Genomic DNA, 15,421 nt, shown 5'->3' with positions numbered 1-15,421 from the left:
ACTTGGGGGCATTGTTGATACTTTTTCACTTAAAAATGCTTATTTTATGACTGTTGCATGATAAATATAATACATGGTCAGTGTCTTAAAATATAAGCTGTATTTTTGGCTCGGGACAGAAAGACAAATGTTGCTCGCCAAGGCTCGTCACTTTTGTCTTTCTTTATCCTCGCCAAAACACAGCTTATATTTTAAGACACTGACCACGTATTCTCAATATATCGGTTTATGTCGTCGTGGCGTCACCAGTCAACAGCAATAGTTCTTGAGAGTTATCGGTCCTGATTAACCATCCAAAACTACATACAGCCTGCGAGCTATAACAAGGATAAAGATATCTCCTACATCTTGCATTTGTGCATTTCGTTAAAACAAATATTGTTTCATGTGACTCATTTTTTCTTCATATTGTATTTAATTTACAAAATGAGAAATTTTCCTCAAACGTTATATACGTACAAGGAATATGACTAATTGAAACATGTCCGACCGTAGTATTTGTATTGCTATTGCAAAATATCCGACTTCCTTGGTTAAGTTGCCATTGTTTCTCTCTATATACAGTAACTTCACGTCGATAAGGTCGGCTCTGGACTAATGGGTTAAGGATTTTTTCACAATTGACTTTGAAATTATTCTACTTCTTCACCGACGAAATAAATTTTTGATTCTCGTCTTTGTCAGAGGTTGTTTCTCTCTTGTTATGTTGGATGTACTCTAAGTTATGGGATCCTTTGGAGTCGTAAGATTCATAGAAAGGCAGTTCCAACAGTTCTTCCCGGAAGTCAAACAAGATGTAACAGCCACAATCTACGGTGGAACCATCCTCACTCGTGACTGGAATCATCTCCCGACGGTAGAAAACAGGGTGGCGTTCAAGAGCGTCCAAAGCTTCCAACATTCGTTCGTCAACTTCGTACACCTCGCCCTTGATTTTCTGTAGCAAAGCGAAGCATTTTATATAAATACAGACGGTGACTTTTGGATGGAGAGTTTCCCAACAAATAATGTGGAATTATAATAGAAAGAAACTGGAAACGACAGAATGATAGACAATGTCTTGATTGTGACAACCTAACATGACGCTGGCCTTTAAAACATGGATAGGTACACTGTATATAAGTCTTTGAACGACACCACAAGATACAAATCTGAACACGAGACCTACATATGATATTTTAGAAAACCCCATCCATGTAAACAGAAATATCATGTAAATATAAACAAAACCAAATAGTATTAGTGAAGAAAGTCCGAGTGTAAGGAAATTGAGTTAAGGCTTAAGAGATAATATCAGCATCAAGAGAGAGAGAGATGTGGTGGAATATCTTACCTGAAATCATTTGCCAAAGAAGAAGAAGAAGAAGAAAAAAAAAAAAAAAAAATCAAAGAAAATAGATATTGACAATTTATTTTCTACAATCAATTCCAAAATTTGCAGATTGCACACGAAGAATTGAATTTGAGCGTAAGATTAAAAATCCACTTTTATATTAATATAAATATCAATTGAAATCACCTTTATCGATATATTTCATTTAATGCATGCTGACGACATTCCTATTCACATGACACCAGAAAAGATGCAATATTAGACCCGTTATTATCATATAACGACCAATACAAACTTTTCTTAAATAACACACAAGATCAAGATTGTCGTCTTCTGATTCAGAAATTGTGGTGTTATTGGAAATAACGAAATGCGGTTTTATTATCAATGTGTAAAAGTCAACAATTTGAACACTTTCGGGACTTTTTAGTTATACATATCCATATTTCTAATCAATTATCGAGTACGATAACATGATACAATTTTATTATTTTGATGTGGTGTATTCGTCCACAGTCAGTCCCAAATCCAGTCTTAATAGAATCTTTTAATTATTAACCTGATCGAGGTTTTATAAAAACTGATATCCTTCGTACACTATGACAATGAGTGGGTTTGTATCATACTTTAGGTTTATATGAGGGTGTTTGTATCATACTTTAGGTTTATATGAGGGGGTTTGTATCATACTTGAGGTTTATATGAGGGGGTTTGTATCATACTTTAGGTTTATATGAGGGTGTTTGTATCATACTTGAGGTTTATATGAGGGTGTTTGTATCATACTTTAGGTTTATATGAGGGGGTTTGTATCATACTTTAGGTTTATATGAGGGGGTTTGTATCATACTTTAGGTTTATATGGGGGGGGGGGGGGGGGGGGTTGTATCATACTTTAGGTTTATATAAGGGTGTTTGTATCATCAGGCCTTTAGGTTTATATGAGGGTGTTTGTATCATACTTGAGGTTTATATAAGGGGGTTTGTATCATACTTTAGGTTTATATGAGGGGGTTTGTATCATACTTGAGGTTTATATGTGGGGGTTTGTATCATACTTTAGGTTTATATGGGGGGGGGGGGGGGGGGGGGGGTTGTATCATACTTTAGGTTTATATAAGGGTGTTTGTATCATCAGGCCTTTAGGTTTATATGAGGGTGTTTGTATCATACTTGAGGTTTATATGAGGGGGTTTGTATCATACTTCAGGTTTATATGAGGGGGTTTGTATCATACTTGAGGTTTATATGAGGGTGTTTGTATCATACTTGAGGTTTATATAAGGGGTTTGTATCATACTTTAGGTTTATATGAGGGTGTTTGTATCATACTTTAGGTTTATATGAGGGGGTTTGTATCATACTTGAGGTTTATATGAGGGGTCTGTATCATACTTTAGGTTTATATGAGGGGGTTTGTATCATACTTTAGGTTTATATGAGGGGGTTTGTATCATACTTTAGGTTTATATGAGGGGGTTTGTATCAAACTTGAGGTTTATATAAAGGGGTTTGTATCATACTTGAGGTTTATATGAGGGGGTTTGTATCATACTTTAGGTTTATATGAGGGGGTTTGTATCATACTTGAGGTTTATATGGGGGGGTTTGTATCATACTTTAGGTTTATATGAGGGTGTTTGTATCATACTTGAGGTTTATATGAGGGGGTTTGTATCATACTTTAGGTTTATATGAGGGTGTTTGTATCATACTTGAGGTTTATATGAGGGTGTTTGTATCACACTTGAGGTTTATATGAGGGGGTTTGTATCATACTTGAGGTTTATATGAGGGTGTTTGTATCATAATTAAGGTTTATATGAGGGGGTTTGTATCATACTTTAGGTTTATATGAGGGGGTTTGTATCATACTTTAGGTTTATATGAGGGGTTTGTATCATACTTGAGGTTTATATGAGGGGGTTTGTATCATCCGTTAGGTTTATATGAGGGTGTTTGTATCATACTTTAGGTTTATTTGAGGGGGTTTGTATCATACTTTAGGTTTATTTGAGGGTGTTTGTATCATACTTTAGGTTTATATGAGGGTGTTTGTATCACACTTGAGGTTTATATGAGGGGGTTTGTATCATACTTGAGGTTTATATGAGGGTGTTTGTATCATAATTAAGGTTTATATGAGGGTGTTTGTATCATCCGTTAGGTTTATATGAGGGTGTTTGTATCATACTTTAGGTTTATATGAGGGTGTTTGTATCATACTTTAGGTTTATATGAGGGTGTTTGTATCATACTTGAGGTTTATATGAGGGTGTTTGTATCATACTTTAGGTTTATATGAGGGTGTTTGTATCATACTTTAGGTTTATATGAGGGGGTTTGTATCATACTTAGGTTTATATGAGGGGGTTTGTATCATACTTTAGGTTTATATGAGGGTGTTTGTATCATACTTAGGTTTATATGAGGGTGTTTGTATCATACTTTAGGTTTATATGAGGGGGTTTGTATCATACTTAAGTTTATATGAGGGTGTTTGTATCATACTTTAGGTTTATATGAGGGTGTTTGTATCATACTTAGGTTTATATGAGGGGGTTTGTATCATACTTTAGGTTTATATGAGGGGGTTTGTATCATACTTAAGTTGATATGAGGGTGTTTGTATCATACTTTAGGTTTATATGAGGGTGTTTGTATCATACTTAGGTTTATATGAGGGGGTTTGTATCATACTTTAGGTTGATATTAATGTTTACTTCATCTCATTATGTACATTTATTTTATGATGCCCCCATGTGGGCCTTTCGTATTTTTGTATCTTGTATATTGATAACGGCGATATACAGGTTGTTGATCAGTTAATTATCTAGGTGTCCTTTTTAACTATAGCGGCAAAGTTAATATAACACAAAAGTATGATGCAGATTAAGGTAATAAGGCGTATTTTGCGTTTTGAGTTCGAAAGTTATAATTTTAATAATCAAACTCAATTTTTTTATACCAACGTTTATTGCATATTTAACAATAAGGCAGAAGTGATGAGAAAAAACACATACTTTTTTGTAAAAAAATACTTGGTGAACACGTGAAATAATTTAGTTTATTGTGAGTTAGGAAGATTTTGACGGTAAGAATCTTTGAATTAGTAAGTGCTGGTTAAAATTAAGAACATCGCATAATTTTATATAAATAGCATGTTAGGATGAACGAATATCATTAAAATCAGTAGATTTAGAAACCTATAAAGAATTCAACTATTGAACACCATGTGTAATAATACTAACATTGTAGATGAATTTCATTTCATATTTAAATGTGACTTCTTTATTGACTTGAGATGTGATGAGTATATTACGCGCTATTATCTTAAATGCTTAAAATACCAAAGTTGTGATAAACTAATTCAATAAGCCAGGACATGTCTGTGTTAACGTTCACGACGCCGAAAAATACCGCATATCATCCAGACACTTTTGAGGTGGTGTCGTCGAATGAGTCGTTGTATGCTGTGATAATTCATAAAATACGTATTAGTAGTAGAGAATGTAAGGGTTCTCGCGCAGTCCCTCCCCTATATAATCTATAGTACCAACCTAGTACCACCCTATCCAGGTGGTATAGTGACGTCACGGTTTTACCGTAGTTGATCTATATTTAGATTGCAGCTTTAACAAGCTGCAACATGATTGTATTGATTGTGACTAAAACATGTTAGCACATGTTGCCAATGATAATGAAAGTCGGTGAGTCATCCAACATCAAAGCAGTTTTTATATAAACATGACTGAACATGTGTGGTGTGTGACTAGATAAGCATTGGTCTCTCTCGGTTCAGTGATCTAGACTTAAGACATAAGTCCCTTTTCTTTCTATGAACTGATTAAAATTTGAGGAAGGAGAGAAAGGTCGTATGAATCTTAAAAGGAAGAAAGGAATGGTTGAATAGAAGAGGAGGAGATTGCTGCTTAACAAATTTATAACTTGAAGGCTTAATATCGAGCCATATTATTTTCGCCGTCGCGACAGAATAAATGTAGGAATGAGAGCCATATCACCCATTAACCCCTATCATGAACAAATACATATTAACAACTAATCCACCCATACTATAGTATTGAAGCGATCTGTATATATGTACGCTCTTTCTCATCATACAGGATCTTGAAATTTATCCCTCCAGAGTAGTTCACTCTCCTACAAAATGGCAATATCTATATTACAATATCAGATGCGCGTATCAAGAAATTAAATTTCTTGGGCCAGTGAAGCCATTTGCCATAGTGTTGTTTAATATTTCTTCCACTTTCCACATATCGCCATCTCTCACATTCACCTTCAGGAGTTCCGACTGATAAAAGGTTCCTTTGATCTCCTCTCCATCATTGTCTTTGAATCGGTAAACTGGTAAGCCTCCGTGTAGTATCTTTTGAGAAATAGTGAATATCTTTTCTGTCCATTTTTTGTCTCGTGAGAAAAGGTTTTTCAAATTAGACAACCTTACTTCATCTCTGACTTTAAACTTGAAAGGTTTACAGACTTTCGTCGTTTTTCGTAACACTGGCTATTTCTTCGGCCCATACAAGAAATCACTTGGTCTTTAGTTACATTTGCTTGGGCGATATATCGATCGTCGAGTAATACGTTTGATTTTAGCTGTCGGCAAACGTTTGTTATTGCTTAACATAATCATGTGAAATATCTGTTATTATCATCTTGATGGCATGCTCAGATTCCGCTGCTTTGGATTCGTTTTGCACATGGTGATGTTGTATGTCGTATCTTTTCAAAAGCAAATTGGGCCTCTTTTGGTCGGAATTCCTGGTCCTTGTCAGTACGGATTCGACTAGGCTGTCTCCCCTGACCAAGATTGTCCACTAGTGCCATAGCGTCAGATGTGCCTTTCCTACCTGTTAACGGCCTCATCCACAGATTCCTGGAAAACACGTTTATGACCGACATAATGTAGGCATAACCGTCGTTTTCACTCTTGAACTTGACAATGTCCACGAGATGTTATCAGCAGACCACCGGTCGTCGATCACTGTCACTACTATCCCATTCCTTTTAACTGATTTTCGGAGTGGTCTATGAAGGCTGAAAGGCTCTTGTCGTATCTATATAACTTTTCGGGCCAGAGAAACTCCCAGTATTTGCAGGATTGAAATAAATATCTCTTAAATAATCCTCCCAAGATAGCATCGTTCCTTGTCGAGTGCTAGACGTTGAAATGAAGCTTTAAACAAGATACTTCTAGAACCCTATTTATGTCAGCTTTCGTCCTCTTCAGATTCGTCATCCGATTCTTCATCTTCGGAGTCGTGCCAGTTCTTTTTGATCGCTTTACGATCTTCATATCCATCGTGTATGAAATCTGTAAATTCTTCCCTGACCTTTTCGTGGATCATACCATTTCTTAGCTGGAAAATGGACTGGATAATGGACCAATACTGTTTTTTAAATTAATCTATGTCTTCAGATTGCATTTTTTCATTTATTTTTTCCTCTGCTTCGTCATCAGACATTCCCTTATTTACCTATTTATCAAAACTTTTGATTCCATTTCGTCTCGTTAGAGGATCTTGCTTCATTCATCATGGTATTGAATACTTCGCATTCTTTACTATCGCTGTTTTCATCATCAGACTCCAGATTTTCAAATGGGATCTGCCTTTTTGACTTATACACACATACACATATTCGTCGACAAGTTCTCGTTTCGTTTATGGGAATCATTTTCTCGGCACAATGTTTTCATGTGTCTGTCAATTATGCATGTCTTCGAACACAATACAACAATCGTCACAGGCTGACATATCTTCTTGTGGTAACTGAGTTTCAGCTAGAGTTTGCTTCTGCTGCTGCTGCTGCTGCTCGGAATACGTCCGCTCGGTACGGGTATCAGTCTCAAAATGATCCTCGGTCTTTTTACTTATATATAATTAATGGCCCTTGCGGCCCTTCAGCTGACGTGAAGAGATAAGGAATTGAGTAGAATGGGTACAGTATGGAGTAAAAGGAGAGCGTGGGATGAAGAGAGGGGAGTCGTCTGTCTAACTGATGGTGTAATTAATTTTGAAAACGACTTCCAGATTCGAATGAGTTCTGAACCTAGCTCTGTTTAGAAGTAGCTACGCCTACACTAGCGAAACTGGAGGGAGAAGAGAGGTAGAGCTTTTTTGGTTTATCAGGGTTTTTGACGTCCACCTAAACACCTAATAAATACTTTCAAGTACGTGATTTCTGTTCATCTGTTCATATTAAAGTGTTTCAATATGTGGAAACATGTTTTAGTCACTACCAATATAATCATGTTGAAACGTGTTAAAGCGATAATCAACTACGAAAAAACTGTGACGTCACTGTACCACCTGGATCGGTTGGTACTGTATGGTGGTACCACCACAGTACGTGGTACAGTGACCTCACGGTTTTTCCATAGTTGATCTATACATATATTGCAATAATAAAGAACTCAAAAAGGCAATTGCAGTTGATTATCGCTAACGTTTTCAAGCAATTTTGAGTTTTTATTGTTTAAATAAACGATATAGATCTACAATGTTTTCATCAAGTTGAACTTGAACTATATTTATGTTTCTACCACAATACGCCGCGTTATTCCACTCTCAAGCCATTGTATAAATGGCCCGACTGTTGGATAAATATATGTTATATACCATATACTTCCGGTCTTTTGATTGGTCAAGAATTCGAACTTTGACCAAAGCTGTAATTGCTATTGACGTCATCAATAATCGAATGACGTCACATCACCGGGTCCCGGACGTCACCGGTACACTTTATTTGCATACGCGAAATAATACTTGGCCACGTTTTGCCTTTGATTCAAGCCGATATTATTGTGGTAGAAACAGGTCACACGACTAGTAATTGTTGGATATGGATATTTCACACTTGTAAGTTATTTTTTAAAAGTTGCGAAAGACACTCGCTAAAACTCGTGTCTTTTGTAACTTTTAAAAAATAACTTAGAAAATCTGCAAGTGTGAAATAAATTCCATATCCAACAACCACTCGTTATGTAACCTCTATATATACACTCTCTCTCCCACACACACACACATGTTGTAATCGATATAACAATTTGATCAGTTTAAATTGAAAACAAGAGATCCCAGAGGGATCTTGGCGCCCACCATTGAATGATCTTTATAGGTTCCATGTCAGATTGATCTTTTCTCTACTTTTCTCTTCCTCTCTAAATCTTACTAATCTGTGTAAATTCAGAAACAGCCCTCTAGTACTATTCAAACAAGGGGAACCTATATATGAAATTTAAGATTTAGCGATAATGGCTGCCTGTCGGCCATGTTGTTTTCCGATAGGTCCCAAAATGCAATATGCATAACGAGGCACCGAGGGGAACCTACATACAAAATTTGAGAAAGATCCCTTCAGTTTTTTTCTGAGAAATAGAGATAACAAACTTCATTTGTTCAAATCCAAGATGGCTGCCTGTCGGCCATGTTGTTTTCCGATTGGTCTCAAAATGCAATATGCATAACAAGGCACCAAGGGAAACCTACATATGAAATTTGAGAAAAATCCCTTCAGTACTTTCTGAGAAATAGCGATAACAAACTTCAATTGTCAAAATCCAAGATGGCTGCCTGTCGGCCATGTTGTATTCCGATTGGTCTCAAAATGCAATATGCATAACTAGGCACCGAGGGGAACCTACATATGAAATTTGAGAAAGAACCCTTCAGTACTTTCTGAGGATTAACGATAACAAGAATTGTTTACGGACGGACGGACCACGGATGCTTGGCGATTTGAATAGCCTAATAAAAAAAGCTCCCTATATAGAAATTCTGATGAGAAATGAAGTTGTGCAAGAAGTACTGATGAAGTGAAATTTGAGTGTAAGAAACTAAGTGCAATTAGATAAGGAATGCAGCTTATGAAAAGGGAAACTTGTCAGGAACAATGCCGGAGTAAACTCGTGTACAAAGTTTCATGAAATTCTGTAAAGTAATGTACTTGTAAAAGTACTGATAGAATTCAATTTGAGTTAATCAAAATAAGGGCAATAACAAGTGAAATAAACTAAAGGCAATAACTTAGTAAATAATGAACACCAGTTCTGAAACTCAAATAACAACTTAAGTTTCATGAAATTCCATTGGGGAAACACTTTTGAGAGTGATGACAAAGTTAAACTGAATGAAATAAACTAAGGGCAATACTGACACTTAAAGGAGCATGGATTCTGAAACTCAAACTCATTTGAGACGTTACCATAATAAACTTGTGTAACAAATTTCATGAAATTCCCCTGAGAAATGAACGTGTGACAGCAAGAATCATATGTCCCCTCAAAACTTGGTTTGTGAGGGGATACAAATGTGAAGAAGTCTCAAACTGATGAAAGCCCTTGGTTTGGAAATAAGCATTTGAGAAGGAAAGAGAAATAACATCTGTCATCATTAATAGTATGCTTATAATCATCATGTTTATAACTTAGTTTAATCAATATGATTGAGAAGTTATGTCGTGAATTTTAAGCTGAATAAGTTTTGTCAGACACCCATCATTGACTACAATATAGTTATGTGTTGAATGGCCACTTACTAAATCACCTCACAGCCCATACAATAATAGGACTAATGTGATCATTATGACACCAAAACGATAAACATTTTCATGTTTTTGTATTCCCTTGGTCAATATTTCGTACATTCTTACCAAACTATTTTTGTATTGACAACTGTAGGTACACACAATCTACCAGTGTCTACAAACAAGTGTTTATTACACTTTTTTGATGATTTAAAAACAAAATTGATAGTAGAAATATGTCATCCAAAAGTATACAAATGTCCAAATAAAGTGATTATATTGAAAAATATTATCTCTACTAATTTTATATAGTGCAAAATGTCAACACACATATATATATATTCATATAAAATTAACACCCAATACTCAAATACCATAAGCAAAAGCGTGAACTAGCTCTTGAAATTATTATCAACACTGATGCCCGTTTCCAGAATGGAAATATTAAAAACGTTTTCAGCTGTTCTGACATTCAAACATCATAAACATATGCATTAAGTAAGCCAACATCTGTCATTCTATAATTAATGTTGTAGTGTTGTCATCACCCGATGACTTCATGATTCTTATTCTGACAGCTGGATTAAACCACAAACACCATTCAAGGTCTTCACAAGCATGGTCTCCATTTATTTCACTGCGCATGATCACATGTATACAGACAATAATTTCCGGTACAAGATATTAAGGATGCTTGACCGTTACTTTAACTATTAATTATAATACTCCAGTAATACACATGTAGCTTATACAATGACATGTATATGTGAATACTACAAATGTATATAAGATTCAAAGTGACGGTCATAAATGACACATAGCATGTTTGTTGTGGAAGTGACGTTCATAGATATCCAATATATCCGTTCTGGTAGTTAATCACAACTAAATGTTTTGTTTTCACTTTTTATGTAATAAATAAGCCAACATCTGTTTATTTATAGGAGTCAATCAAAGAAACGCCATCAATATTTCCTCTGTTACAAGGCCTATTATGATAAGTGTATTACTTAAATGTCAGGCCTGTCGAAGTATCAAATATGTGTTAGCAACATGCAAAACGACACATCATCAACTCATCTTTGCTATACTATACTGCTTCAGGCTTTAATACGAGTGTTTTAATTAGCTTCTAATGAATAACACAAATGGATATTGGGGAAAAAAACTTTTCTATTGTTTTCCAGTTAAGTTCCATACAGCCAGGAGTTTGTAGGACACATCAGTAACACATTCATATTGATATTGCTGAGGACATAATAAGATACAGCATGTATAGTGTTTAAAGTGGTCTTCTGACTCTATGACATGGCTATCCAACTGAGATCCCAGAGGGGTCTTGACATCCACCATTGAGTGAGCTTAATTGAGTGAATGTAAGCCTGATCTTTTCTCTACATTTCTATCTTTCCTCTGGATCACTGGTTTCTAAACACATTATTTTTTAAATAAATAAATAAAAAAAAACAGTTTTAAGCATTGATATCACATTTCAGAAAAAAATTATGCATGTATCTATTAGTATTAGTCATCACAGACAATAGATTCATAAATAATGACATAAATCAAAATGTATAACAACATTTGTCATCAGATCGGTGAACATAGTGAGATGTAAAATGAGACAAAAAAATATGTGTAAAAAAAAAAAAAAAAAAGGGGGGGGGGGGGGGGGGGGGGGGGGGTTGTAACAAGAAAATAAGGTTGCTAATTACAAGCAGAATGTACACATAAGTACGAAACAAATATCAATGATAGACTGATAGAAAAGAAAAAGGAGATTTGTTTTAATATAATTGTATATGGAACGTACAAACATTACAGCCATAAACAAAATGGGCCAGATTTGTGACATATTTAAGTGGGGCACATGATGTATTACAAAGGATACATACATGTTTTTATACTTAAAGCCATCAAAAAGAATTTGATATAAATACATAAGGGAGAATTCTAACAGTGATAAGGATTTAAAGTCCAATAACTTAAGTGTATAAAGTACTGTCTGTAGAGTAATTGCAGTCTTTAGCCTCCATCATAGGGTATCCAGAAATAATGGTCACTTAATTAATTTTAATGAAGTGTGTATCAGGATGATAGATTTTCAGTTCTGAATCATTACTATTTTCTTTATTTTGCTACAACACTTATCTCTTAAAGGTAAACACATTTGAATTCCTTCTACATATGAATGTCCTTTTCAGTAATATGCTTATAGCTGCTTCAATTATGTGGTACAATTTTTCAGCCAACTCCTTTATTAAAAAGAATCTTTCATCACAAATTTTGTTTTGAGTTATGTGGGAATATGAACATTAAACACGCTTCAAATTCAATGTAGCTATTTTCAGTTCTCATATATACAAGAGATCCCAGGGGGATCTTGGCGCCCACCATTGAATGATCTTTATAGGTTCCATGTCAGATTGATCTTTTCTCTATTTTTCCCTTCCCCTTACTAATCTGTGCAAATTGAGAAACATCCCTCAAGTACTTTTCAAACAAGGGGAACCTATATATAAAATTTGAGAAAGACCCCTTTAGTACTTTCTGAGAAATAGCGATAACAAACTGCAATTGTCAAAATCCAAGATGGCTGCCTGTCGGCCATGTTGTTTTCCTATTGGTCCCAAAATGCAAAATGCATAACTAGGCACCAAGCGGAACCTACATATAAAATTTTAGAAAGATCCCTTTGGTACTTTCTGAGAAATAGCGATAACAAACTTCAATTGTCAAAATCCAAGATGGCTGCCTGTCGGCCATGTTTTTTTCTGATTGGACCCAAGATGCAATATGAATAACTAGGGACCATGGGAAACCTACATATGAAATTTGAGAAAGATCCCTTCACTACATTCTGAGAAATAGCGATAACAAACTTCAATTGTCAAAATCCAAGATGGCTGCCTGTCGGCCATGTTGTTTTCCGATTGGTCTCAAAATGCAATATGCATAACTAGGCACCAAGGGGAACCTACATACAAAATTTGAGAAAGATCCCTTCAGTTTTTTTCTGAGAAATAGAGATAACAAACTTCATTTGTTCAAATCCAAGATGGCTGCCTGTCGGCCATGTTGTTTTCCGATTGGTCTCAAAATGCAATATGCATAACAAGGCACAGAGGGGAACCTACATATGAAATTTGAGAAAGATCCCTTTGGTACTTTTTGAGAAATAGCGATAACAAACTTCAATTGTCAAAATCCAAGATGGCTGCCTGTCGGTCATGTTTTCTGATTGGTCTCAAAATGCAATATGCATAACTAGGCACAAAGGGGAACCTACATATGAAATTTCAGAAAGATCAGAAAGACGGACCACGGACCACGGACGCAGGGCGATTTGAATAGCCCACCATCATCAGATGGTGGGCTAATAAAGTTTATGAAGAGGGATGAAAAATCGTGACACTTACATTGCATCTACCCTCCACGGGAAACATGAACGGTATATTATAAGGTCCCCATACCACACTACCTATTTATGTAATATCACGGAGTTAGATTATACACATGTACAATACTTACATTGCCTCTACCCTCCACAGGCAACATGAACGGTATATTATAAGGTCCCCATACTACACTACCTATTTATGTAATGTACAATACTTACATTGCCTCTACCCTCCACAGGCAACATGAACGGTATATTAAACCGTGAGGCGATCACCAGCGGATACTGGTTAACGGTCAGTCCGACACCTAGGTACTCATAATGACCGTCCTTTGTGTTGTCAAACAGCTTTGAGTTCGGCTGACCTTTCTTCAGCGTTCCGTACACAAACACCTTCATCGTGACAAATAAGCAACACCGACGAGCCCTTGTAGATAAGGTTTATGGTGGAGCCTACGAAACGAAAGCATTCATGTTACTTAATAAAGCTCAGAGCGGTCTGACGGTAAAATGGGCCCACATAAAATCGATCCTAGCGTACACATTAAAATCCTAGTGGCACGGGGAAAATATCGACAGAGGACATACTATGGCAAGCCAAGTTGTCATTTATTCCAATCTGATTAAAATCAGCTGTTACATGGGTACGTTTACTATGCACTACGCCTTAACATTGCATAGTAAACGTAGCCATGTAACATTCACGAAGCAACGTTGATCCAGGATTTTGCCAAATTATATAAGATATCTTATATAATTATATAAAATATCTTATATAATAAATGAGATATCTTATATACTTCATCTTTATATATAAAATATAAGATATCCCATAAAAGATATAACATATCTTATAAAGAAAATTAAATTAGATATCTTAAACATTTTATAAGATATCATATATATTATATAAGATATCTTATAAAGGACATGTAACGTATAATGGTTTGAAACAGATTTATAATTGCCATATATTGCTCCGTGCCTAGCCGAACGTGGTCGCGACAGATGGTTGATTGTGTTTGTTCCGCGTGCCTTCCAACAAAACGGAAGTTACCTTACAGAGGGAGCAGTCATTCTCGGACTCTTAATTTTGCCGGTCTCACGAGAGTCGCGTTCTTTATAAGATATATTATAAACTTTTCTTTATAAGATATCTTATATACTTTATAAGATATCTCATAAAGAAAAAATATAAGATATCTTATATAATATATAAGATATCTTATAAGGAAAAGTTTATATAATATATAAGATATCTTATAAAGAAAAGCTTATAAGATATCTTAAAAAAGATATAAGATATCTTATATCTTTTATGAGGTATCTTATATATTATATATCTTATAAGCTTTAAATAAGAGATCTTATAAACATATAAGATATCTCATAATCATATAAGATATGATATGAGACATTTGTCTAGAAGACAACCCGAGGGGGATTCTTAAGTTGCCAAACACGAGGCTTGCCGAATGAATGATTCTATTAATCTTTTTTCCCCCAACACCCTAATGACGTCATTGTCAACACGCGCTTTTTGGTATACACTAAGGATTGACAGAGAAATCACACCCTAGGGGGCGACATAAAAATCACAACCTAGGGGTGACAGAGAAATCACACCCTAGAGAGTGACATAGAAATCACACCCTAGGGGACGACATGGAAATCACACCCTAGGGGTGACATAGAAATCACACCCTAGCTAGGGAGTGACAGAGAAATCACACCCTAGGGGGCGACATAGAAATCACACCCTAGGGAGTGACAGAGAAATCACACCCTAGGGGGCGACATAGAAATCACACCCTAGGGGTGACATAGAAATCACACCCTAGGGGGCGACATAGAAATCACACCCTAGGGGTGACATAGAAATCACACCCTAGGGGTGACATAGAAATCACACCCTAGGGGTGACATTGAAATCACACCCCAGAGAATGACAGAGAAATCACACCCTAGAGAGTGACATAGAAATCACACCCTAGAGAGTGACAGAGAAATCACACCCTAGGGGGCGACATAGAAATCACACCCTTGGGGTGACATAGAAATCACACCCTAGGGGGCGACATAGAAATCACACCCTAGGGGTGACATAGAAATCACACCCTAGGGGTGACATAGAAATC

The 15,421-nt window shown here is 35.8% G+C and overlaps 1 protein-coding gene across 1 annotated transcript; it reads right to left on the bottom strand.

The window, feature by feature from the left end:
• Positions 1-392: 392 nt before the first annotated feature.
• On the bottom strand, positions 393-13,790 carry LOC117315675 (putative gamma-glutamylcyclotransferase CG2811). The gene is made up of 2 exons (XM_033869973.1): positions 13,503-13,790; positions 393-937 (listed from the first exon to the last, which is right to left on the bottom strand). The coding sequence occupies exons 1-2, from the start codon at positions 13,680-13,682 to the stop codon at positions 638-640; spliced, it is 480 nt and encodes a 159-aa protein (XP_033725864.1). The 5' UTR covers positions 13,683-13,790; the 3' UTR covers positions 393-637.
• Positions 13,791-15,421: the final 1,631 nt, after the last annotated feature.

The sequence above is a fragment of the Pecten maximus genome, chromosome 2 (assembly GCF_902652985.1).
Source record: "Pecten maximus chromosome 2, xPecMax1.1, whole genome shotgun sequence".
NCBI lineage: Eukaryota > Metazoa > Mollusca > Bivalvia > Pectinida > Pectinidae > Pecten > Pecten maximus.
Note: the sequence above shows the minus strand (reverse complement) of the source record. Positions and strands in the feature narration are given on the sequence as shown.

Coding starts and splice junctions, on each gene's coding strand:
- LOC117315675 (XM_033869973.1), bottom strand. CDS start 13,682: ATGAAGGTGTTTGTGTACGGAACGCTGAAGAAAGGTCAGCCGAACTCA. Junction 938..13,502: donor CTGTGGAGGGTAGAGGCAAT/GTAAGTATTGTA, acceptor GCTTTGCTACAG/AAAATCAAGGGCGAGGTGTA.